The 27162-nt window shown below is 40.6% G+C and overlaps 1 protein-coding gene across 6 annotated transcripts in view; it reads left to right on the top strand.

Moving 5' to 3' along the window:
- Positions 1–27162, top strand: part of RSU1 (Ras suppressor protein 1) — a 249856-nt gene that overhangs the window by 31549 nt on the left and 191145 nt on the right. For 5 of the 6 annotated variants that reach the window (XR_010321956.1, XR_010321957.1, XR_010321955.1 and 2 more), the window contains exon 3: positions 980–1030. The exons of the other annotated variant lie outside the window; for it this stretch is intronic. Coding sequence is in view for 2 of the 5 variants with exons in the window: in XM_003410565.4 (XP_003410613.3) it covers positions 980–1030 (51 nt within the window). In the remaining 3 variants the exon portion in view is untranslated. The remainder of the gene's footprint in view (positions 1–979; positions 1031–27162) is intronic. 6 annotated transcript variants of the gene reach the window in all.

The raw sequence follows: 27162 nt of genomic DNA, 5'->3' as shown, positions 1-27162 counted from the left end.
GTTGTGGTCAAGGAATGATACACACTCATCTTCTAAGCATGCTTAGATCGTTCTTGAGAAAAATGTTTATCTTATTATCCCTTTACAGAAAAACAAAAACTATTGAATTAATAGGATATTCTTATAGAAAGAATATTGGAAAAAAAATTCTACATCTCTCTCTTAACTAATATGTATATCATGCTGAGCACACAGTGAAGTTTTAAAACCCAAAGGGGGAGGAAGGTCACTTTCTTTATTTTTCTTTTATTTTTTGATCTGTGTGTATTTTCTTTGTTTAGAGTTGGAAACACTTATCGTAGCAACTTTAATCTTGTTCAGCAGATTAAATCTCCCTGATAATGTTTGAAATGGGCATGCAATGTATATGTACTTTACAATACCCAGAACCCTGTGCTGTTGAGTCGATTCCGACTCATAGCGACCCTATAGGACAGAGTAGAGCTGCCCCATGCCAACCAAAATATGCCTAAGGGAAACTGGGGAGGGGTTTTACTCTGATCATCCTATATTGTATACAGAAATTTCTGGGTGGATAATGGACATAGACAAAGTAATATACTGCTTACCTTCCGGGATGTTTCTGCCTTGGGGAGGGCTTTTTCAGCACAGATAAGGACGTCCTGCTTTTCTACACTCTTGGCCAGTTCTTCTGACTGTCACGCATTTTTGAGTTGCGTTGCTAAGGTTAGGCCTGCAGACCAGGGAGCCAAGCCAAGCCAACTGGCCTTGGTAATGTTTGATCCCATGACATTAATCTCATTAGCTCTAACTTACTGTGTTCATTGCATTGCTAATTGCATGATTTTTCTTAATTTGCTTAAACATTTAACAGATAGTGTTATGTGAATCCTTGCTTCTATTTTTGTGAGCAGTAACACGCCAGCCCGTGAAAATAATTTAGCAGTTTACTTCGTAGGTGTGGAGATGTAATTTAGGTCCATTTATTGATTGTGTGAATTTTTTTTTTCTCTTGCAGTCTCTTTAGCCCATATCACTCAACTGGTGCTCAGTCACAACAAACTAACAAGTAAGTTAATTTTTTCTGAGTTGTTACACAGTTTTTGACTTTTTAGTAATTTTATGATACTGCTGATTCTGGTGTTTCCTCTAAGGAAGCTAACGACAAATGGTTATTTTTGGAAATGGAAAACTTATTTTTGGTGACAGTGAGATACATGAGCATATTGCCTTCCGTGTTTTGGGCTTTGATTTGCTTTGAGGGATGTTTCCTTTCATGTGTGTAACCCGAAGAGAGAAAACGGCCTTATTCCTCTGGAGGTGGTTCAAGCCAGGGATGGCAAATGCTGTGGTGACAAAAACTGCTGTGCCATTGGGTAGTGTTTCATGAAAAACTTACTTATCAAAAAAATAGTAGAATAAGAATTTTTTGTTTCATTTATATATAAGGAGCCATGCTGATGCAGTGGTTAAGTGCTCGGCTGTTAACCAAAAGGTTGGTGATTTGAACCCACCAGCTGCTCTGCAGGAGAAAGATGTGGCAGCCTGCTTTCATAAAGATTCCAGTAAAACAAAATCCAAACCCATTGCTGTCGAGCTGATTCGAACTCATAGTGACCCTATAGAACAGAGTGGAACTTGCCCATAGGGTTTCCATGGAGCAGCTCATGGATTCCAAGTGCCAGCCTTTTGGTTAGCAGCCGTAGCTCTTAACCACTATGCCACTAACTCCTCCATAATGATTACCCATTAAAAACCCATTGTGATCGAGTTGATTAGGACTCATAGCGACCCTATAAGACAGAGTAGAACTGCTCCATAGAGTTTCCGAGGAGCACCTGGTGGATTTGAGCTGCTGACCTTTATGGCTAGCAGCCGTAGCTCTCAACGGCTATGCCACCAGGGTTTCCCAGTAAAGATCACAGCCTTGGAAACCCTGTGGGTCATTTCTGCCCTGTCCTATAGGATTACTGTGAGTTGGAGTCAACTTGACAGCAAGGGGTTTTTTTTGTAGGTTTGTTTCATCTATATTTTGTCCTCCAAAGGGGACCATTTAACTATTGGATATGCTTTCCTTTCCTGCTCAGAAGGGTGAAAAAAGCTACAAAATTGTATAAATTATATAAATTTGCATCTGCAGTTTTCAAATTTTGGTGTCTGGTTTCCAAGAGAAGGACTCTTGAGGACTGGTAATGTCATGCTATGATTAACATAGTAGAGTTAATATCTGATTTTCAGAAGAATATCTTGCATGAATGATACGGGCCATTTTAATCTTCTCACTGTGGTTTTAAAGATTTTTGTGGCAGGGAGGCACTCTCCCTTCTCGTTTCTAATTGACTGTCACTTCTTTGTGTTGTCATATATCCTGCAGACTTGAATGATTTTCTAATCATGTGGCAAGAATTTGTTAGGGAGCTTTCTGAGTCCAGTGAAATTGAGCAGAATGTCAGGTTGAGGGATTTGTGTGGTGGATTTATGAGCGCACGAGCATCCTGTACAGCTCGGAGCAATGTCACAGAGCTGTTGATTATTGAGAATTAAGAGTGGCAGCTAGAGCCCCTCCTGTGCAGGAATCAGGCAGATTAGTTCGTTTTTTAGCAGAAGTGCATATTGGTGAGGCCGAGGCAAAGGGGCATGATTGTCATGTTTGAGTCGCAGTGGCCACGGGAATTGAAGTGCGGGCTCCAAGTCACATGTGATCATTTCTTAGCAGGTATTAGGCTGCCGGTTTTATTGTTTTTGTAGCAAATGGCTATGCAGCCCATAGAGACCCTAATCTCTGTTCAGAGGGGATTTGCAGCCTGTTTTGAAGGTTGGACTTCATGATCCTTAAATGCCCCCAGATTTTGTGAGCAGAAATTCTTGAAGCTTTCTATGCGGAGTTCATAAAAGTCCTTCTTGATTGCTGAGCTTACCATTGTTTGATCTGCAGCATTATCACGGTGAAACCATTTGCCTGTCAACAGGAAAGCAAAAAAAGCTTGATTTCTATTATATTATTAATTCATCTATCCTTTTAAAAAATCTTTCAAATAGTTGTAGTTTATCATTATTATTATTTACATGTTCACAGAGATGGACATTTCAGGATCAATGCATCAGTTTCTTTCTCCAGGGGTATAACATGAGATTATTTAGAGAGGGATAAACATGGAGTGAAATTGTGAAATTGTGTCTGCTCTTAAAATGGTCAGTCTGAAAGAATCCAAACTTCATGTCTCTCCCCCCCCCCCCCATTTGAGACACCTTTGACCTAATGCAGTAAACTGTAATTAATCGTCTTGGTAACTTCTGTTTCAAGCCGTTGTGAGTAGAGTCAGTGACACTCGATCTGTTCCACTAAGGTCAAATTAGCATCTTTTACTATTTTTCTGGCATTTCAGCGCATGACTTTGCTATGGATTTTCAAGTGTTTATAGTAAATATGTCCATTTGATGGGGATATAAATATGCATTAAATGCAAGTGGCACAGCGTACCCTCCTGTCACTTTTTATTGTAATCAGTGTCTTTCACTTTCCATTGTTTTTAATAGGGACCAGCTGACAATGCCACATTAAAACCACTGGGACTCATAAAGATAAACCCCTCAACCCTGCTTTTGTCTTGCAAAACTATTTGTGTTTTTCACAGGGAGGGCAAGTTCTCAGCAGGGGTTTGAACCAGAATAAACCATTTCAAAGCCCTGGTTTTTCTTTTCTGATGCCAATTACCTTTCCTGTGACATTTCCACTTGTGTACTTACGGAATGAATGACTGGCTTTCTTAAACTGGGATTTTGATTTGGGGACAACCTTAACTGCACTTACTAAAAACCAAAAAAAAAAAAACAAAACCCCACTACCATTGAGTGGATTCCGACTCATAGTGACCCTATAGAACTGAGTAGAACTGCCCCATAGAGTTTCCAAGGAGCACCTGCTGGATTTGAACTGCTGGCCTCTTGGTTAGCAGCTGTAGCGCTTAACCACTACGCCACCAGGGTTTATACTTACTAAAGTTACTAATGTCTGCCCGAGAGAGTAGAACAGCGATGGTACTAAGTTGATCTTCCCCTGCTGGTGGCTTTGACATTTACAGGTCAACTCAACACAGCAGGAGTGTAGCCACAGGCCAGATTGTATGATCCTTAATTTCCCTGAGATTTTGTGAGCAGAAACTTGTGAAGTTTTTCCATGTTATAGTTCATGAGAATATTTCAAAATTGTCAAGCGAATCACTGTTTATCGTCTTCACTATTAACAGTGAGGCTATGGAAATTTAAACGTGTGGTTGGGGCAGTGCCGCTGGGTTGTTGAAGTCAGCGGGAATTGCTTCACCGGAACTTAACTTTCCCAGATACACGTGTCCATGTGGTATTTCAAGGAGATGGACGCAAGAGTGGCAGGTGAATCTTTTTATTCTGCGTTTTTGCTATGATTGGGCAAATGCTACTCTGGGAAGCCAACAGAGGTTCTTCCTGGACCATTGGGAATGGTTTCAGGGTTAAGATGAGGTTTTGCTGCCAGGCAATCCCTTCGTAAACACACTTCCCTCTGCATCTGCTGGCAGCGCTGCACACACCTGGTTGAAGGCTCTCTCTCTCTCTGACTTTCACAACCTTCCCTCTTCTGGGCCCCTACCCCACAGCCAGCCTTTCTTCCCCACACACTGCTATCAGAAGGTGGGTGGATCTTTTCTTCCCCCTGCGTAACCCTGCCAAGAGCCTGTGCTCTCTTCCTGGGGTCCCTTTCTCCCTCTTCCAACTTAGCAGCAGCCCTCTCAACCCATCTTTCCCTCAAGGCTCACCTGACTGCATTGGTCCATTTGAAATCTTTCTTGCCCAGACTCCTATTTAACACCTCCTTGTCCTTCTATGGAAACCCTGGTGGCATAGTGGTTAAGTGCTACTACGGCTGCTAACCAAAGGGTCGGCAGTTTGAATCCGCCAGGTGCTCCTTGGGAACTCTATGGGGCAGTTCTACTCTGTCCTATAGGGTCGCTATGAGTCAGAATCAACTCAGTGGTACTGGGTTTGGTTTTGGTTTGTCCTTCTATGCCTCAGGGTTCTTCTCTCATTCCCAGTAGATTTTCAGCTTCCTTGAGAGCAGGAACCTTTTTTTATTCTTTCTTTGTGCCTGTTGCTGAGCACATAGTGGCTTCCCAGTACTTACCTATATAAACCCAAAGTGGTTGATGAAAGGAAGCAGGTACATGATGAGGAGGGCCAGAGGAGAGCTAGCTGGCCTGAGGTGAGATGGTGCACATAGGGAATAAGATGGTTTCTTCTGAATTAACAGGCATAAGAACTTGAGCGGATGTGGCTACAACAAACTTGTGTTTCTTACTCACGGTGTGTTCATTGCAAATATGCTGGACTCTGAGCTCTTTAAAGAAACAATACCATCTGTCCGTATAAATTTACCATATGAGTTGATGTTGATATCGTTTTTATAGAGTCATAGGAGTCCTTTCATAATTAAGGAATGATGTGCTGTTACAGGTATTACTCAGGTATACCAAGAAATCTGCAGGTAGGGAAAACTGGTTTCATGAGCAAGCTGTGGGTGCTTTTTTCCATGCAGCAACCCTCCTGGGCTCAGCTGAGCTCTCCCTGGGTTTCATTTCTGCCAGAAAGCCTTCTTTTTCTCCTCTAGGTCTCACTGGTTTCTGGATGTGTTCCCCTTCTACTTAGTGTTACATACTTCAGGCCCCAGGTCATTCCCCAGTTTCTGAATGCAGTTATATTTTAAGTTTCTTGAGGTTAGGAACCCTATCCTATGTTTATTGTGTATCTTCCCCAAAACGAAAACCCAAACCCACTGCCATCAAGTCGATTCCAACTCATAGTGGCCCTATAGGACACAGTAGAACTGTTCCATAGAGTTTCCTAGGCTGTAATCTACAGGAACAGATTGCCAGGCCTTTTCTCGAAGAGCAGCTGGTGGATTTGAACCACAGTCCCTTCAGTTAGCAGCCAAGAGCTTAACCACTATGCCAACACGGCTCCTATTGTGTATCCTACCTTCCTCCCATGAGAGTACCAGAAGTGTTTTGAACATGAAATAGGCATGTCTATTGATTAATGGATTGATTGGGGGTTGAGTTATGCTAATTCTGAGCAGTCTGAGATGATTTGCACAAGGGCTCACCCTCAGTGTTACTGTAAGAAGGGAACATAGAAATTATTCCAAAGATTGTCTTCCGGGGTCTAGCTTCCCTCCTCCTCCCACCACCTGCCATTGTGATTACCTTCCTTTAAAGTCAATATTGGCTGAGCCATTTTCAGTGTGTTCCTTAATCTAATCACTTGGTGTATGTTTTGGAGTGTTTGCTTTGTAAATATTTTTTCTGCTTGTTTTCACTCATGAAGTGGAATTATTTTTTTGAGACAACCATTTCAAGACATGTCCACTAGAGGTCACTGTTGATACGTATTTTTTTGTCTGTTTCTGGTACCTAAAGATTAAAAACCAACTTTGTTTTCAGACAAAATATTTTGCAGAATATTTAGGTCTGTACAACAGGATACATTGCTATTGCAATTACATAGGGCTGTTTTACCGCAATTAAGATAGATCATTCTATAAGGACGTATATTGTTTTTCTGCTTTGCTCCTAAAATTAAATTATACATTCAGTTTCACATATCCTTTTCTGGTGTTTATTCAAGTTAAAAACTTTTCTTTTGATATTTGGGAATAATTGTATTGCCTAATACAGTATTTTTATATTGGACATCTATGAGACTTTTTTTCCTGTGAAAGAAAGTTTAACATTTTTGTGTACGTTATCCAGATTTTTATTCAAAACTAACAATGTAAAACTCAGAGAAATGGGCATTTTTTGCCTATTTGCACTGATTCTTGTACAATTCGATGCCACCGTGTAGGGAAGGATACTTTTAGTTATGAAATATTACATCACTGATGAAACAGTTTCTGGGCATTAATTTTTTAACATGAAGCTTTCCTTAATTAAAAAAAAAAATTTATCCTAATAGCAAAACCCGCATACAGATATTGCTAGCAACTTAAATATGATAACAGTGTTTTTCATTTTATGAGTCATACGTGTTTAGGATTAAGCGCTCATCATTTTGGGCAAGAAATACGAAGGATATCTTTTTGCTCAGCACAAACATGTTGACCAGTCAATCCACTGCGTAAACCTTTCATAAGTGTAGGTCTCTGAATGCAATTGTTTAGTTTTATACTTTGAACTTTTAACTGTTGTGTAAAACCTGAGATATTGGTGGTTTTGCCTGCAGTTTCGAGTTTTAACTGTGACTGTATCTTGTCATTTAATATGTTGGAAATGGCCTGGCAGGTAGTAAATCCTCTAAGTTTTATGGCAAAACATGGGTCTGTTTTTAAAGACTATTTCCTATTAGTATAGCTTATGTATGAATTAGAAGTTACAGTGAATAAGAAAGCATTAGCATATTTTCCTTAGTGATATCAGTAATTTCCTTTTCAAAGATAATGTTCTAAATACTTAGAAGTCAACATAATCTTTTCAAAATTTTAGGCAGATATAAAAAAACAAACAAAAAACAATTATATATATATATGGTTAGGCTGTCTAGCTTAAGTGTTATCATCAATGAATTAAATGGCATGTTCGTCATGAAAATGTTGTAGTCTCTAAATATGCAGATGCCATTGTTATGAAGAAAATTATGCAGTTTTTAAAAGTGTAATAAATTGAAACCCATTTCTGAAGACATAATAGATTGTTGGGATGAATAAGAAAAATTAACTGTCCCAACTCATAAGTATGACCTTCACCGTTCCTCCAAGACCTTGCTCTTCCAAAGTCAGTAGTTATTCCCTCTTTCATAGATTATTTGTCATGCTTTGTGCAAAAGTTTTTGTGCATGGCTTGTATGAAATTAAACTATGAAGGAGAATATGCAAAATAAATTGTTCCTGTGTCATGAATTTATCTTGTGACAACATCACAACAACTTGCTGTTTGCATTTTAACAGCATATAAATGTATTTATAATACAGATGCTTTGATCAATAGCTTATTTTTTAAATTAGTGCACATTTATCAGTTTGTTACTGTGCCATCATTTGAAAGATTGAATTTGAAAAAGATACATACATCGTATTTTTGAGTCTGATGGCTATTAATTAGACAATGTCTATCTCATGGTGCCAGTAGTTAGGTTACCGTGAAGAATTGACTGCAGCTGGGCTTGTTGTGATTTTTGGCTTTGGTAAATATGTAAGCATACAAGATCATCATATGGAAGAGGCCAAGAGTCTAAGACTAGTGATTTCAGAAAACCTTGCTCTTGATGGCATCATGCCCTCAGCTGATAACCTGGAGTCCTCCTTTTGTTGCCTGCCCCACCAGGCAAAATGTATCTATTCTAGAATCCTTTCTCTTGGGGTTCTTCGTGGTGCTAAGGGGAAGCTAGCTAAAGTGTAGTGTGTTAACTTCTTCCACAATATGTTTTTAAATGGAATGACTTCAATTGCGAGAATTTCAAAATGGCGGCAGACTCTGGAGAAAATAATTTGGGGGCAGGTGACCTGTCACTTTCCAAGGGGCTGGTCTTGAAAAGAGTTGCTTTTTACTATTTACACTAGAACTTCTGTCAAACAAAATTCTTTTAATAGCAAAATTTGTATACGTTATCTGTCGACTATCCCCCCTAGATAATGTGTAGGGTGGTGTATGTGTGTGCTTGTGTGTCTGTGTGCGTGTGTGTTGAGGGGAGTGGGAGTAGATATTCTCAGAGGTGTGATACCTGGGTATATATATTCTTTCAGAGCAGTTGTTCTTAAATTTTCTTAGGCTGCCGGCTTGTTTTAAGAATAGGATGAAAGCCGTGGCTGTGATCCCTAGACAAACGCACCTAATAGTTATAATCTCAACAGGTTTGTTGTCCTGTTATGCCTATCCATTAATTCCTTAGGGTTCTCAGATTTAGAAACCCTCAAGTAGGGGAACAGAACACCAGTGTATTTGCAGTATGGATAGACTGATGCTGTTTCTTAAAGTAGATGTCCCTGGAAATTTGTATAAAACTTTAAAAGAATGATTTTTAATGCAGTGTGAAACTCATTCTTGATAGCTTTTATAAAATGTTCATAAACACCACCTAATTTATCTGCTTAAATTTAAATTTTGTTAAAAAGAATGTATAATCTTGTAACCCCAAGGTTTGTCTGTTAGATTAATATGACAGAAACCACACTCTATGGGACTGACCGCCAGTTAACAAACTCTTTGACTTTGTTTTCTGCTATTTTCAATCCAAACCATTTTTTTTTTTTTGTCTGAAGTTTTTCTGTTTCTTTAGCTTTTTTCCCCTGCCTGTATATTCTCTGATTTAATCCCCTGATTAGTGTCTTATCTGAAGTGCTGGGCCCTGTTTCCAAAACTTGATCATCCTTCAGAAAGTTTAGATGAAGTCTCATCTTTCTCCATGAAGCCCTCTTCTTTCCCTCCAACTGAAACAGGACTGTGTAGAGAATAAAAGTAAAGGTACCCCACAGCCTACTATATTATAAAGGACAAAACCCCATAAGTGTATAATAACTTCAGTGTGAAAGGGAGGGAAAAAAAAAACCTAATGTTTACTTAATTCCCTACTCTCTGTCGAGGAGCCCTGGTGGCACAACAGTTAAGGTTAAACACTTGACTGCTAACTGAAAGTTTGGGGGTTTGAACCCACCTAGCGGCTCTGTGGGAGAAAGACCTGGCGATCTGCTCCTGTAAAGATTACAGCCTAGAAAACCCTATGGGGCAGCTCTCCTCTGTCATATGGGGTCACCGTGATGAGTCGAAATTGACCTGAAGGCACCTGACAACAACAACTCTGTGTCAAGTGGAAGAAACAGGCTTAAAGTCATTAAGTAACCAGAGCTAGAAGGTGCTGGAGCTTTCTGTATGGCATCTGAGCCTCTGCTCTTGCTATTTCCTATGCTTCCTTTACAGTAATGTATCTGTGCACTTTAAATGTACCAGTAAGGTAAATCTAGGAGCTCTATGTTGTTGTTGTTAAGTGCCGTCGAGTTGGTTCTGACTCATAGCGACCCCACGTACGACAGAACGAAACACTGCCCAGTCCTGCACTATCCTCACAGTTGTTGCTGTGTTTGAGCCAATTGTTGCAGCCACTGTGCCAATCCATTTTGTTGAAGCCTGACTCTTTTTCACTGGCTCTCTACTTTACCCGGCATGATGTTCTTCTCTAGGGACTGGTCCCTCATGATAATGTGTCCGGAGTATGTAAGATTAAGTCATGCCTTCCTCCCTTCTAAGGAGCATTCTGGCTGTACTTCTTCTACGACAGATTTGTTCGTTCTTCTGGCAGTCCATGGTATATTCAATATTCTTCACCAACACCATAATTCAAAGGCTTCTCTTCTTCTTCAGTCTTCCTTATTCTCTTTCTTATTCTCATATGCATGTCCAGCTTTCACATGCATATGAGGCATTTGAAGATATTTTGGTTTGGGTCAGGTGCATCTTAGTCCTCCAAGTGACATCTTTGCTTTTTAACACTTTAAAGAGGTCTTTTGCAGCAGATTTGCCCAATGCAGTGCATCATTTGATTTTTTTGGCTGCTGCTTCCATGGATGTTGATTGTGAATCCAAGTAAAATGAAATTCTTGACAACTTCAATATTTTCTCTGTGTATCATGGTATTGCTCTTTGGTCCAGTTGTGAGGAATTTTGTTTCCTTTATGTTGAGGTGTAATCCATACTGAAGGCTCTAGTCTTTGATCTTCATCAGTAAGCGCTCCAAGTCTACTTTCAGCAAGCAAGATTGTGTCATCTACATATCACAGGTTGTTCACGAGTCTTCCTCTAATCCTGGTGCCAAGTTCTTCATACAGTCCACCTTCTCCGATTATTCGCTCAGCATACAGATTGAGTAAGTGTGGTGAAAGAATACAACCCTGATGCACGCCTTTCCTGATTTGAAACCGTATAATACCGCTTTATTCTGTTCAAATGACTGCCTCTTGTTCTATGTACAGGTTCTGCATGAGCACAGTTAAGTGTTCTGAAATGCCCGTTCTTCACAGTGTTAGCCATAGTTTGTTATGATCCACACAGTGGAATGCCTTTGCATAGTCAATAAAACACAGGTAAACATCTTTCTGGTATTCTCTGCTTTCAGCCAAGAGCCATCTGATGTCATCAGTGATATCCCTCATTCCGTGTCCTCTTCTGAATCTGGCTTAAATTTCTGGCAGTTCGCTGTCAATGTACCGCTACAACTGCTTTTGAATGATCTTCAGCAAAGGTTTACTTGAATGGAATATTAATGATATTGTTCCATAATTTCCTCATTCTGTTGGATCACCTTTCTTTGAAATAGACATAAATGTGGATCTCTTCCAGTTGATTGGTCAGGTAGCTGTCTTCTGAATTTCTTGTCGTAAATGAGTGAGCACCTCCAGCGCTGCATCCGTTTGTTGAAACATCTCAATTGTTATCCTGTCAATTTCTGGAGCCTTGTTTTTCACCAGTGCCCTCAGTGCAGCTCGAACACCTTCCTTCAATACCGTCAGTTCTTGATCATATGCTGCCTCCTGAAATGGTTGAATGTCAACCACTTCTTTTTGGTACAGTGACTGTGTGTATTCCTCCATCTTCTTTTGATGCTTCCTGCATGATTCAATATTTTCCCCATAAAATCATTCAGTATTGCAACTCAAGGCATGCACTTTTTGTTTACTTCTTTCAATTTGAGAAATGCCAAGCTTGTTCTTCCCATTTGGTTTTCCAACTGCATGTCCAGCTCTGTGGAAAAAGCCTTTCCATGGCCTTTAGACACTTGTTCAAATAGACTAGCCAGAAGACCTCCCATGGTTAAAAGGCATAGGTGTTAAATAGTTACAGGCGGGTTATCAAAACTACTTTGAATTTTTCCAGCCCTGGGCGTCTCTGTTTTCTCCTCAGGTACCAGTTCCTCACCATCTTGACATAAGGTGAGGTAGGAAGAGAAGCATCCCAGTGTGGCCACTTGATGAAGTAATTCTTAATTTTAAAGAAGACAGAAACTATTGGCAAAGCATGTTTTGTGTGTATGTGTATGTGAGAATTTGTTTTGTGTATTGTCTCCCTCTTAATGTTAATAATTGAGAATTGGAGATATATCTGCTGTATCTGTATCTACGCCTACATTGATACTTAACCTACACCTCTCTAATCAGCCTAGGTGGCTGTTTTTATAACACTGATCTTTACTTTCTGCATTTTTAAGGTCTTTAAGATTTAAGATTTCTTTGTGTTCTTTTTCTTCTTGCTCTTCTCCGGTGTTTAGAACTTCTTAGCCATTTTTCCTAGAAGCATGTCTGCATTTCCTTGCCCTTCCCTGGATGTCACTTCTCCCCCAGGCCATTGAATGCCATTTCCTCTCCTCTTAGTGCTTCTTCTCTGACCCAGCTTGCAAATTACAGCTATTTGTTGATACATTGCTTTGCTAGCAGAGCAGCACATCGGAACTGGAGTGTAATTTAGAAAGTGTGTTCCTAAAAGAATTCAGGGTTGTAAGTACTCCTGAAGATTGGGTGAACAATTCCTTGGTTTTCTCTGGAAGTTAATACAAGATTCAAACATTACCTAATGTTTGTAGCCTTACAGGAGAAGAAAGCCATGCTTGTCAGCTTTTGAGATTTGTTTGGCTATGCGTACGTACTTTTTATAGCTCAGGGACACATATTTTTGCGTGTTTGGCTTTATGTTACCAAATCTGCCTTACTGCTTGCTTGTAATTTTTTGTATAATTGATTATTCTTATTGCTGCTGAAAGAGTAGGAGCTTTTTTTTTTTTTTTGCAGTGAATTAAGCCAGGGATATTTTTGGTTACTAAAATTACTTAACTGCAGAATCCTAAGGAGGCTTATAATAGGATATGTAAGTATGTATTTCTGGGTGGAGGTGCTGAGTAAATAATTGTTGATTAACTGAAAATAGCATTACCGTTGTCATTTATAAAACTAAGAGTGTTTGGGGGCTGCTGGCCTTTATTGAGGTGGGTACTTAGATATTTAGCTATTTTATTTTTACCTTGAGGAACATGTAGATCCTTTTAAATGAGAATTTGCATCACAGTTTCATAAACTTTATGTTTTTAAATAACCTCTTAACTACTGTAATTCACTGTTTTAATAGTTGCTTTGGGGGAAAGTCCCATAAAATCTGTAAAGCTGGTTTATCAGTTTACTTTTGAACTTCAAATTCTTCTGGTAAGCTGTAATTAGTTCATTATCCACCTTGTGTGTTTTGGCCAGAAAACAAAGATAATTAATCATTACAAGTACAAGTGACCTTTTTTGCATATAAAAATTCTGAAGAGTGTAATTATTTGTATGCTAGACCGAGAGATTCTTCTATACACATAATCATTAAAATGGCATCCAAGACTATGATTCCTAACTTGCTGAAAGAATTGGCATCTATATAATTAGTCTAGACATCAGCCCTGTGGTATGAATAGACTAATGTTTTCTAGCTATTACAGCTAAGGATTAAAACAGATACGCTTTTTCTTTGACCAGGAATGTTCCAAGTCATAATTCATATGTTGTTGTTCGGTGCTGTTTAGTCAATTTTTGACTCATAACGACCCTATGTGATAGAGTAAAATTGCCCCATAGGATTTTCTAGGCTATAATTTCTGTTAATTCGACATTTTTTTTTTTCCCACCTTGCATCATTCAGGCCAAAGGGAGGGCATTATTATCCAATATTGTATTCATCCAGTAGGGCAACAAAGAAATGTTTGCTTTTACCATTTCTTCTTAAGTCGTTATTCCTCCCGCCCCTAACATGTGTATAATGTATTTTCATGTATTCTTATGTTTCTAGTAATGTTTCTGTCGGTGTTAGTTGCTGTCGAGGCAGTTCCGCTTCCTGGCAACTCAGTGTGTGCTGAGAAGTAGTCACAATCAACTCAATGGCAACTGGTTTTTATACACGTGCCCTCACTGGGCACAAATCCTAAATAGGGTGTTTTCAGTTGTTGGTAAACTGGCATCTTGGAGTAATCAAGAAAGCAATACAATGAGCTTAGATTATTTCCTTTTCTGAATAAGCAATGCCCTTTTCTACCCCCTCAATAAAAATTTGCCATGTAAGTCACTACCACTTGTTGGTAAGTATTGTTTATCCTTCTGCCACCCAGAACTCATCCTCATTACAGTCACCCTCAAACTTCTGGGTTGATCTGTCTCATTCCTTGAACATTTTAGTATTTGGCTGACTGACACTCTCCACTACCACTCTTGTTTCAATTTTTGGAAATGTCAGCTTTGTAGATAGTGAAATTACCATGACCTGTCTTCTCCACAGTTGTAGACCTCTACCCAACTTCAGTCACTCATTCTTGGAGTAGTATCCTGGGCCATGTCATTAATGTCTGTGACCCGTGTGTTAAGCACCCTCCTGCCCACTGCCTCTCCTGTCTCTCCTGTTGTTCAGTTTATTTCCTCAGTGCCCTGACTCCAACAGTTCTTTCATTCTTCCCCCCAAAAAACAAAACAAAACAAACCCATTGCCATCGAGTCGATTCTGACTCATAGCGACCCTATAGGACAGAGTAGAACTGCCCCATAGGGTTTCCAAGCAGAGGGTGGTGAATTTGAACTGCCGACGTTTTGGTTAGCAGCTGAGTTCTTAACCACTGCACTACCAGGGCTCCTCTTTCATCCCACTGAGACCTGAATGCCATTCTTCCTATCTGTCTTTTCCTTTCTTCTTGCCCCCTATGTCTTCACTTTCTTCTTTACCAGCTTGGATCCTATGGTCCACCACTCCTTTACTTGTACTCTTAGTTCCCTTGCCCCTCTCTCACTTCCCATTCTTGACTTGCAGACTCTCTACTTTTCACCACCAGGCAGCTGACATGTGGCTAGAGTAAAACATACACCAAAATGACCAATCTCACTGTAAGTCCATGGCCTGGGTGCTACCTGGCCGTCCTGTGACAGTTACCCCCCTAAACAACTATCCCACCCTTTCCTCTCTACTCAACATTTCCTCCTCACCCGAAGACCTTATTTCCTGGCTCCTTGAGAATATACAAGCAGTCAGAGGACTCCCACACCTTCCCACAGTTACATTTCAGCGGAGTGCACCTATACCCATGCACTGCCTTCTGTCCTGTTACTGTGGGAAAACTCCCTGTAAACCTGCTGCCGTCGAGTTGATGCCAACTCATGGTGACCCCACATGATTCAAAGTAGAACTGGACTGTCCATAGGGTTTCGATAGCTATAATTTTACAGAAGTAGATCACCGGGCCTTTCTTCTGCGGTGCCACTGGGTGGACTCAAACTGCCAGCCTTTTGGTTAGCAGTTGAATACCAACCATTTACGCCACCCAGAGACGTAAATAATCTGTACTCTTATCTAAAGTCAACCTTGCCACTTGCATGTTAGATCTCATCCCCTCTGTTCTGGATCTTTCTCATCAGAATAAAGCCATGCTGTAATCTGTCATCTTCCAACAACCTTTCCTTAAATCCACATTCCTATCCAGCCACTCCCTCATTTTTCTGCTCTCCTTCTTAGCAGAATGCCTCAATTGTGTTGCCTATATTCACCACTCCACTTTTTCTTTTCTCATGTTCTCCTCACCACACTCTTGTCAGGCTTCTGTCCCCCATATTTCTACCAACACCGTTCTTATCATGGGCAACAATGACCACTGGATTGCCCTATTCAGTGGTCAATTCTGAACCCTCTTTGATTCAACATTCTTAGCGATGTTTGACACAGTTGATCCCTTCCTATTTCTTGAAACACTTTCTTGGCTCCTAGGACTCCACACAATTAGTTTTCCTTCTGTATCAGTTTCCTCTCTTCTCAGTCTCCCTGGCTGATTTTGCCTCAGCCCCCTGACCTCTAAACCTTAGGGTGCCTCAGGCTCTGGCTTCTGACCTCTTCTATTCCTATCACTATTCACTCAGTGAGCTTATCCAGTCTCATGGCTTTACATACCACATGAATCGATGAGTCTCGGTTTTGCATCTACAGCTTAGTACTTCACACATCACTGCTCTGATTTAGATGTCTGAAAGGCATCTCAGACCCAGTACGTTCAGGAGAGAACCCCTTACAGGCCCACACTGGCCAGTGGCCTCTTCCTGTAGTCTTCCCATCTCAGAAAATGCATCATGGTCCTTCTTGTTGCTCAGGCCCCAAACCCTGGAATCATTCTTCTCTTTCTTATATCTCACATCTTCTTGTTATTGTTGTTAGGTGTCATGGAGTCGGTTTTCGACTCATAGAGACCCCACATGACAGAGTAGAACCTCCCCATAGTGTTTCCTAGGCTGTAATCTTTACGGGAACCAATCTCCAGGTCTTTCTCCTGCGGAGCTGCTGAGTGAATTCGAACCACCAACCTTTCAGTGAGCAGCTGAGCACTTAACCCTTGCACCGTCAGAGCATTTTCCCACATCTCACCAAAACCCAGTGCTGTTGAGTCAGTTCTGGCTCTCAGTGACCTTGTAGGACAGAGTAGAACTACCCATAGGGTTTCCAAGACTGTAAATCTTTACGGAAGCAGACTGCCACATATTTCTCCCATGGAGCAGCTGGTGGGTTCAAGGCGTTGACCTTTGGCTTAGCAGCTGAGTGACCACTGCACTACCAGGGCTCCTTACCACATCTTACTTATCACCAAATTCTGTTTTACTTTCAGAACATACCCAGAATCTGAGCATTTCTAACCAACTCCATCTTTACCACCCCTTTCCAAGCCACCTTATTTCTTGCTTAGATTATTGTAGCCACTTCCTATTCACTTTTCCTGCCTCTGCCCTTGAACCCCCTTGGTCTAACACTGCCTCCCTCCGACACACTCACACACAGTCTGTTTATAACACAGCAGCTAGGGGAATCCTTTAAAACTTAGGTCATATATTACTTCTCTCTTTTCACTCCTGTGGTTTCCTGTCTCCCTAAAAGACAAAGCTAAAAAATCCTTATAGTGGTATGCAAAGGCACACGGAATTTGTCCCACCGTCATTGTTTTTCTGCTCTCCTCTCCTATTTTTTCAGCCTGTTACTGTCACATTAGTCTCCTTGCTAATTGAAATAGGTAGTTGTTATATGCCATTGAGTCGATTCTAACTCACCGCAACCTTATAGGACAGAGTAGAACTGCCCCATATGGTTTCCTAGGCTGTAAACTTTGTAGGAGCAGGTCACCAGGTCTTTTATCCTGCAGTGCGGCTGGTGGCTTCCAACCGCCAAACTTTTGGTTAGCAGCTGAACGCTTTAACCAATGTACCACCAGGACTCATTAATTTAAATGTATATATGTATACAGACACATACACATACCACCCCCCCCCCACACACGTATTTTGCGCTATCATTAAAGCAGCATTCAATTTTGTATTTTGTCTAAAGACACAACACATACACCTCAGGACCTTTACACTCTCTGTTTTCTCTGCCTGGAACATGAGTTCCCTAGATATCCATATGGTTCACTTCCTGCTTCCTTCAGGTCCCTGCTTAAATGTCCCCTTAGTAGAGAGCCTCTTATAACCACCCTATAAAAAATAACATCTTCCCCACTGGTGCTCCCTATTCCTTTTAACGTCCTTTCTTTTCACTTGAACGTTTATCTCTCTCTGACATACATTTACTTGTTTAGCTCTTGTTTGTCTCTCCCCACATGAGAATGCAGGAATTTATATGTTGCACTCATTCGCCGTCGCTCTGGCCTCAGGAGTTCACGAGCACATTGTAAAGCCAGCTGTACTGAGTTGGTTCCAACTACGGCGTCCCCGTGATGTCACGGTAGAGCTGTGCTCGGTAGGATTTCCAGTGGCTGATTTTTTGGTAGTTCACCAGGCCTTTCTTCTCAGGTGCCTCTGAGTAGACTTGTACCACCAACCTTAGCACCCAAGCATGTTAATCACTTGTACCACCCAGGGACTCCTGGCACCTTATAGACACTCAATAAGTGTTTGTGGAATGAATGAATGAGTAAATTCTAGATAGAATTCATCAGTACTTCTCACCTACCTCAGTTCAATGAAACTTTCCTTCTTGCTTTAATTTGAATTTGACCACCTGGCTCTTTGGCATTTACATGTTAATAGTTTCTTATTTACCAGCCCTGTGACAGGAAACCATTCTGAATTTTGATCAGTAGATTCTATGCAATGAAACTAAATACGGGTACTCCCTGACTTAATAGAATTCCATTCCGAAGACTCTATTATAAGTTGGTTCTGACATGAGTTGAATACCTCTTTTTTTTTTTTTTTTTAGTTTTTATTGTTATTGCCTTTTATTATCAGTATCTTTAAAAATTTGATCTTTATTTTTAAGGGTTGGAATCTTACATATAAACTTACAGAAATATTTTAATATGTATACATAAAAAAATACACAAATCATAAAAATTTACTGACAATGAAGAGTTGGATGACATTGGCACTTGGTCAGTTGTAGTAATAACTCCACTTATGGAAAGTTCTGGATCATCTGAATTATATCTGTGAATGAGGATGGCATTTCTAGTCAGAAAATTAGTGAGAGTTGTCTGTATGGTCCTTGTCTTTTTTTTTCCCCATGTATTTCACAGTAACATCTCCCTGCATCCTGAGTCTTCCTATTGATGTTAACAAAGCGATCAGCATTTGGGTCCATGTTTTCAAGCAACTGAAGCCCCTGATTTAGTTTAGAAAACTATGTCTATATGGCAGGGTTTTGAACAGTTAAATCATAAAATGGAGCATCTGTGAATGAAACATCAGAAAATTACACACTGCAGCATTGTATGTAGTACATATTAGTAATGATAAGATACACCAGAAAAACAAAGGAAGGACTTAAGTATAGTTCATTGTTAGTCAGGGACTGCCTGTAGTACAATGCTATTGAACTCTGCTTGCTTGTGTATCTTACATTTTACTTGAGACATATAAGTGTGTTTTGGAGATACAGTGTTTTCATGAGTTGTGACTTAAAACTTTATAACTTTTTCCTGATGGAGCTGGAAATTGTTTTATTCTTGGGGGGAAATGACCCTTGAAAAGCCTCCCATCAGTTGCACAATATAGTGGACAAATGCTGACTCTGAAGCTTGACAGATGCACCTGGACTGTAGCCATGGTTCCATCATGTCCATCATGTGCCCATCTCAGCCTTTCTCAGTGTCAGTTCCACATCTGTAAAATGGGCTGACTGTATAGCTGTTTAAGGATGACAGCCAGCGTGCCAGGGGCTTAGCACAGTCAACATATGGCAGATCCCTGGTAAGTGGTACCGAAGACAAGCACGATGATTTCGTTATTCTTGTTTCCATCATGACTGCAGTTTACTGTGGGAGAACTTCAACTGACTTTTGTATGTTATCATTAAAGTGGCATCCATGACTATGTTTTCTATTTTGCTTTAGGTTATTGAAGCTGGTTACTTTTCACGACTTACATTGTACAATAGTCATACCCCAGCCTTAAGCAGTTGGTTCAAATTAAGTATCTTCTCTAAGACTCCCTCTTGGATGGATTATAGAGATTCTTTTGTTCATCACTGGTTTCCATAAAGGAGGCAATGACCGAACCATTAATTACCTTCTTTTAAGGAGCCATAAGGGCAAGGTCACCTGGCTTTCACTCGGTAGCTCAATGCCGTTCCACAGAGCTATAAACAGCCTTGGTGCTTCAGCAAAAATAGAGTGTAGCTCCAACTACTCGGAAGTTCGGTGGTGGTGGGTAGCATTCACCTCCAGATTTCATGCCACTGTTTACGATGAAAACCTACGTGTGTTCAGAGCTGCTTCTGACTTCCGGGTGCACGTGGGCGTTAACATGGAGGATAGTCTCCTACTACCCTTTTGTATCTGAAGGGGACCTGGCTGCTGATGCGTACCATATGGCTCTAAAGACCAACGCCTAACCCACGGGCCCTCTGTGGGCTGCACATATGTGAGCTCCTTCCTTGTGTTTTGCGTGGTGCCTGCTGCTGGCTCCTAGAGCTTTTGCTCTCTGCAGTTCTGTTTCTTTGCCCCAAGGGGCCACAAGATGCTTTTGCTCAAAAAGCTCCTGAATCTGCTGCACCCAGGCTGGTCTGTCTGTGCTGCTCCTGCCACCTAGCATTCTGCAGTTAGGGCTCAGCATTTTGAAGGCCAGAAGTATAGCAAGTACCATATATTCTTGTAACCACACTTGGTCACGATGAATTTGTTGCTAAGTGACTTAGCTCAGATGGACTAGGGAGTCCAGGCATTCCTGGGTGGCACAAATAGTTAAGCACTTGACTACTAACCAAAAGTTTGGCTGTTCAAACCCACCTAGAGGCACCTCAGAAGAAAGGCCTGGTAATCATTACCAAAAGGTCACAGCCTTGAAAATCCTATGGAGCAGTTCTACACTGCACATGGGGTCACCATGAGTTGGAATTGACTCCATGGCAGTGTCCCCCCGCCCCCCCGCCCCCACTTAGGGTGTCTGGTGCTTTTTTTCCTTTCTATTATTGTCCAAACTACTCCATAGTAATTTTACCAAATATATATATATATATATGTATATATATATATATATATTTTTTTTTTCAATTTGTTCTCTGAAGAGAAGCACAAGGTGACTAGGAATGGTTTGACTGTAGCACTAGGTAGGGAGTTATTGTTAGGCACTATTGAGCTGGTTCCCACTCATAGCAACCCTATATACAACAGAATGAAACATTGCCTGGTCCTGCTCCGTCCTCACAATTGTTGTAATACCTGAGCCCATTGTTGCAACCATTGTGACAGTCCATCTCGTTGAGTGTCTTCCTCTATTTCACTGACAATCTACTTTATTAAGTTTAATGTCCTTCTGCAGAGACTGGTCCCTTCTGATAGCATGTCCAAAGTATATGAGAGGAAGTTTGCCATCCCGCTTCTAAGGAGCATTCTGGCTGTACTTCTTCCAAGACAGATTTGTTCATTCTTCTGGCAGTCCATGGTGTATTCAATATTCTTCGCCAGTACTTTAATTCAAAGGCATCAATTCTTCTTCTGTCTTCTTTATTCATTGTCCAGCTTTTGCACGCATATGTGGCAATTGAAAATACCGTGGCTTGGGTCTGGCACATCTTAGTTGATTGTGGATCCAGGTAAAATAAAATCCTTGACAACTTCAATATTTTCTCTGTTTATCATGAGGATTTTTGTTTTATGTTGAGGTGTAAGCCATACGGAAGGCCGTGGTCTTTGACCTTCATCAATAAGTGCTTCAAATCCCCTTCACTTTCAGCAAGCAAGGTGGTATCATCTGCATCATTAGTGAGTATTCCTCCAATCCTGATGCCCCATTCTCCTTCATATAGTCCAGCTTCTCTGATCATTTGCTCAGCATACAAATTGAATAAGTATGGTGAAAGGAAACAACCCTGATGTACACTTTTCCTGACTTTAAACCATGCAGTATCCCCTTATTCTGTTCGGATGACTGCCTCTTGGTCTACATACAGGTTACGCATGAGCACAATTAAATTTTCTGGTATTCTCATTCTTCCCAATGTTATCTATAATTTCTTATGGTCCCCACAGTTGAATGCCTTTGCATAGTCAATAAAACACAGGTAAACATCTTGCTGGTATTCTCTACTTTCAGCCAAGATCCATTAGACATCAGCAGTGATATCTCTTGTTCCACTTCTGAATCCCGCTTGAACTTCTGGCAGTTCCCTTTTGATGTACTGCTACAACTGCTTTTGAATAATCTTCCCAAAATTTTATTCATGTGTGATATTAATGATATTGTTCAATAATTTATGCATTCTGTTGGATCACCATTCTTTGGAACGGGCACAAATATGAAATTCTTCGAGTCAGTGGGACAGGAAGCTGTCTTCCAAATTTCTTGGCATAGACGAGTGAGCACCTCCAGCACCATATCTGTTTGTTGAAACATCTCGGTTGGTGGTTGGTATTCTGTCAGTTCCTGGAGCCTTGTTTTTTGCCATTCCCTTCATTGCAGCTTGGACTTCTTCCTTCAGTACTATCAGTACTTCTTCCTTGTTGGCATTTGATCATATGCTGCCTCCTGAAATGATTGAACATTGACCAATTCTTTTTGGTAGAGTGACTCTGTGTACAACTTCCATCATCTTTTGATGCTTCCTGCATCGTTCAGTATTTTCCTGTTAGAATCCTTCAATATTGCAACTCTAGCCTTGAATTTTTTCTTCAGTTCTTTCAGCTTGAGAAATGGCTGAGCATGTTCTTCCCTTTTGGTTTTCTGTTTCCAATTCTTTGCACATTTCATTATAATACTTCGTTTTCTCAAACTGCCCTTTGAAATCTTCTGTTCAGCTCTTTTACTTCATAATTTCTTCCATTTGCTCTAGCTACTATACATTAAGAGCAAGTTTCAGAGTCACTTCTGACATCCATATTGGTCTTTTCTTTCTTCCCTGTCTTTTTAATGACTTTTTGCTTTCTTTATATATGATGTCCTTGATGTCATTCCACAACTCATCTGGTCTTTAGTCATTAGTATTCAATGCATCAAATCTGTTCCTGAGATGGTCTCTAAATTCAGGTGGGATGTTCTCAGGGTGGTACTTTGGCTCTGGTGGACTTCTTCTAATTTTCTTCCATTTCAACTTGAACTTGCACATGAGCAGTTGATGGTCTGTTCCACAGTCAGCCCCTGGCCTTGTTCTGACCAATGATATTGAGCTTCTCCATCATCTCTTTCCACAGATGTAGTCAATCTGATTTCTGTGTATGCCATTTATGTTGTTAAAAAAAAGATATTTGCAACAAAGAAGTTGGTCTTGCAAAATTCCGTCATGCTATCTCCAGTGTTGTTTCTATCACCAAGGCCATATTTTCCAACTACCGATCCTTCTTTGTTTCCGATTTTCTCATTCCAGTCACCGTTAATTATCAATCCATCTTGCTTGTATGTTTGATCGATTTCAGACTGCTGAAGTTGGTAAAAATCTTCCGTTTCCTCACCTTTGGCATTAGTGGTTGCTGTGCAGATTTGAATAAAAGTTGTGTTAACCATTCTTCCATATAAAAGCCAAAGCATATGGATATTATCCTATCACTGACAGCATCGCACTTCAGGATAGATCTTGAAATGTTCTTTTTGATGATGATTGTGATGCCATTCTTCTTCAATTTGTCATTCCTGGCACAGTAGACCGTGTGATTGTCCAATTCAGAATGGCCAACACCAGTCCATTTCAGCTCACTAATGCCTATGGTATTGATCTTTATGTGGTCCTTTTCATTTTGGACAACTTAAAATTTTTCTAGATTCATACTTCATATATTCCATGTTCTGATTATTAATAGATGTTTGCAGCTGTTTCTTTTCATTTTGAGTCATACCATATCAGCAAGCGAAGGTCCTGAAAGCTTTACTCCATCCATATTATTAAGGTGGACTCTACTTTGCTGAGGCAGCTCTTCCCCAGTATTTTTAAGTGCCTTCCAACCTGAGGGGCTCATCTTTCAGCACTATATCACAGAGTGTTCTGCTGCTATTCATAAAGCTTTCACTGGCCAGTTTTTTCGGAGGTAGACTGCCAGGTCCTTCTTCTTAGCCTGTCTTAGTCTGGAAGCTCTGCTGAAACTGGTGCACCATGGGTGACACTGCTGGCATTTGAAATATTGACATAGCTTCCAGCGTCACAGCAACATGCAAGACACTGCAGTGTAACAACTTGACAAATGCATGGGAAGTGGGTTATTAGGCACTTAGAATTTTTGTTGTTGTTTTGTTTTTTCACTTTTCATTAATCCTAAGTTGTTAGCTGACCGAGGTGACCAAAACCACTTGCGTGGGTTTCATGGCAACTCATGATGACCCCTTGTGTGTCAGAGTGGAACTGTGCTTCATAGGGTTTTGTTTTGTTTTATTTTTTTGAGTCTTCGGCTGTTTATTTAAATTGTCTAAGTGCTGCACATTACTTTTTTTTTTTTTTTCCTAAATTTTATTTATTTTGTTGTTGGGAATATACACAGCAAAACATACACCAATTCAACACTTTCTACATGTACAATTTAGTGACGTGGATTATATTCTTTGAGTTGTGCAACCATTCTCACCCTACTCTTCTGAGTTGTTCTTCACTCATTAACATAAGTTCACTGCCCCCCAAGGTTCCTATCTAATCTTTTGAGTTGCTGTTGTCAATTTGATCCTATATAGATAGTTCTTAAAAGAGCATTATGCTCAAGGCAGGCCCTTTTTACTCACTTAAGCTAAATAATTGTTCAGTTTTAAGATGACTTCAGGGGATATTTTTGGTTTAAGGTTTAAAGATGATCTCAGGGCAGTAGTTTCAGGGATTCATCCACCCTCCATGGCTCGAGAAACTTTAGAGTCCATGAGAATTTGAAATTCTCTTCTGCATTTTCCCCGTTTTGATCAGTCTTCTTCTATGGAATCTTTGATCAAAATGTTCAGTAATGGTAGTCAGGCACCATCCGATTCTTCTGGTCTCATGGCGAAGGAGGCAGCTGTTCATGGAGGCAATTAACCACACATTCCATATCCTCTTCCTATTCCTGACTCTCCTTCTTCCTCTGTTGCTCCAGGTGAACAGAGATCAACTGTTGTCCCTTGGATGGCCATGTGTAAGCTTTTAAGACACAGGCACCACACAACAAACTAGGAGGCAGAACAGAAGAACTAAACGCGTTATTAGGCAAGTTGACTGGGATGTCCCGTAAAGCCATGACCCTAAGCCTCCAAACCAAAGAACCAAATTGCATGAGTTGTTTGGTTGTACATAAGCAGCCTCAACAGCTACTCTTTTTTTTTTTTTTTTTTTCTGCTTGTTATAAGTTTCACACAACTTTTGCCAGTACAACTTTTTACAGGTGTACAACTTATTGACAGCAATTACAATAATCAGCTGTGCATCCCTACCCTTAATACAATTTTTCCATCAGTGTTAACTCCTCTTTTCTTTCTCCCTCCCACCTCTCTTAACCACTAACAAACTTTGGTCTCTGAACCATCTGAATTTTTTTGTCATTTTATATAAGTATGGTCATACAATATTTGTTCTTTTGTGATTGGCTTACTTTGTTCAATATAATGTCTTCAAGCTCCATCCACACGGTAGCATGTACCAAGATTTCATTTCTCCTACTGGCCAAGTAGTATTCCATTGTATGTATGTACCACATTTTGTTTATCCATTCATCTGTTGATGGAAATTTAGGTTGTTTCTACCTTTTGGCTATTGTGGATAGTGCAACAGTGAACATTGGTATACCAGTCTGTGTTTGATTCTCTGCTTGCAAGTCTTTTGGGTATATACCTAGGAGTGGGATTGCTGGGTCATATGATAGTTCTATTTTTAGTTTTTTGAGGCTCCACCACACTGTTTTCCACAACGGCTGTATCATTTTACATTCCCACCAGCAATGGATAAGGGTTCCAGTTTCCCCACATCCACGCCAACATTTGTTATTTTCTTTTTTTTTTTTATTTTAACCATCCTAGTGGGAGCTCCCTAGGGTTTTCAGAGGTGGTTTTTTTTTTTCCTTTTCTTTTTAAATAGATCAACAGGGCTTTCTTCTTCTGAGGTATCTCTGGGTGGACTCAAACCACCACCTTTTGATTAGCAGCTGAGCACTTTTACCATTTGCATCCAGTGACTACAGTGAGGTAATAGAGGAGTCTTAATTTGGGTAAGTTTGATTATTATAATCTTACCAGCACTGCTGTTCAGAGTAAGGGGCATATGTTTTAGATTTCATGATTCTGATGTCATCAAGGAATTGAAAGTTCTTTGCACCGAAATAGGGTCCCCAGACCAGCAGCTTTAGCATCCCCTGGAAACGTGTTGGAAATTTAAAATTTCAGGTTCCATTCCAGGCCTACCGAATCAGAAACTCTGCACCAAAATCTGTTTTAACGAGCCCTCCAGTATGGTTTTTGGTTGGTTTTCCAGTATTCCTGATATGCTCTGAGGTGTAAGAACCACAGCGATGGAAATGTTCTGTATCTGCACTGTCCAGTACAGCAGCCACTAGACACACGTAGCTAGTGAGCCCTTGAAATGTGGCTAGTGCAACCAAGCAACTGAGTATTTAATTTAATTTTGATTTATATTTAAATAGCCACATGTGACTAGTGGCTACACAGTGACAGCCCAGCCTTAGAGCATACGCTGCTGCCGTTGTGTAGACAGACTTCTTTTTATTGTATTTTAGATGAAGGTTTACAGCACACGCTAATTTCTCATCAAACAGTTAGTACACACATTGTTCCATGACATTGGTTAACAGCCCTGTAACATGTCAACACTCTCTCTTCTCAACCCTGGGTTCCCTATTACCAGCTTTCCTGTTCCCTCCTGCCTTTCAGTCCCTGCACCAGGGGCAGTGCACCCCTTTAGTCTTGTTTTGTTTTATGGGCCTGTTCAGTCTTTGGCTGAAGGGCCAACATCCGGAGTGACCTCATTACTGAGCTGAAAGGGTGTCAGGGGGCCATGCTCTCAGGGTTTCTCCAGTCTCTGTGAGGCCAGCAAGTCTGGTCTTTCTTTTTGAGTTACAATTTTGTTCTATGTTTTTCTCCAGCTCTGTTCGGGACCCTCTATTGTGATCCCTGTAAGGGCAGTCAGTGGTGGTAGCCAGGCACCATCTGGTTGTGCTGGACTCAGTCTGGTGGTGGCCATGATAGATGTGGTCCATTAGTCCTCTGGACTAATTTTTCCCTAGTATCTTTACTTTTCTTCATTCCTCCCTGCTCCTGAAGGGGTGAGACCAGTGGAGTATCCTAGATGGCCGTTCACAGGCTTTTAAGACCCCAGACATTACTCAATGAAGTAGAATGTGGAACATTTTCTTTATAAACTATGTATGTTATGCTAGTTGAGCTAGATGTTACCTGAGACCATGGTCCCCACAGCCTTCAGTCCGGCAGTTCAGTCCCGCAGGGAGTTTGGATGTGACCTACCATGACCTTACCTTGGTCAAGTCGTGCTGGTTTCCCCAGTATTATGTACTGTCTTACCCTTCACCAAAGTTACCACTTATCTATTGTCTATAAAGTGTTTTTCCATCCCTGCCCCTCCCCTCCCTCATAGATAAACTTCTAAAATGCTTTAGAAATATGTTATTGGTTGTGGAATTACTAATTTTTATTATAGAACAAAATCATGCTAGGGCAAAGTTTCAATTTCTATAACAACAGTTTATTTTAAACCTCTTAGGAGGAGGTGGCTGTTGCTAGCTAGTTGGGGGAAGCATATCCTT

Source organism: Loxodonta africana, chromosome 4 (assembly GCF_030014295.1).
Source record: "Loxodonta africana isolate mLoxAfr1 chromosome 4, mLoxAfr1.hap2, whole genome shotgun sequence".
NCBI classification, from domain to species: Eukaryota; Metazoa; Chordata; class Mammalia; order Proboscidea; family Elephantidae; genus Loxodonta; species Loxodonta africana.
Note: the sequence above shows the minus strand (reverse complement) of the source record. Positions and strands in the feature narration are given on the sequence as shown.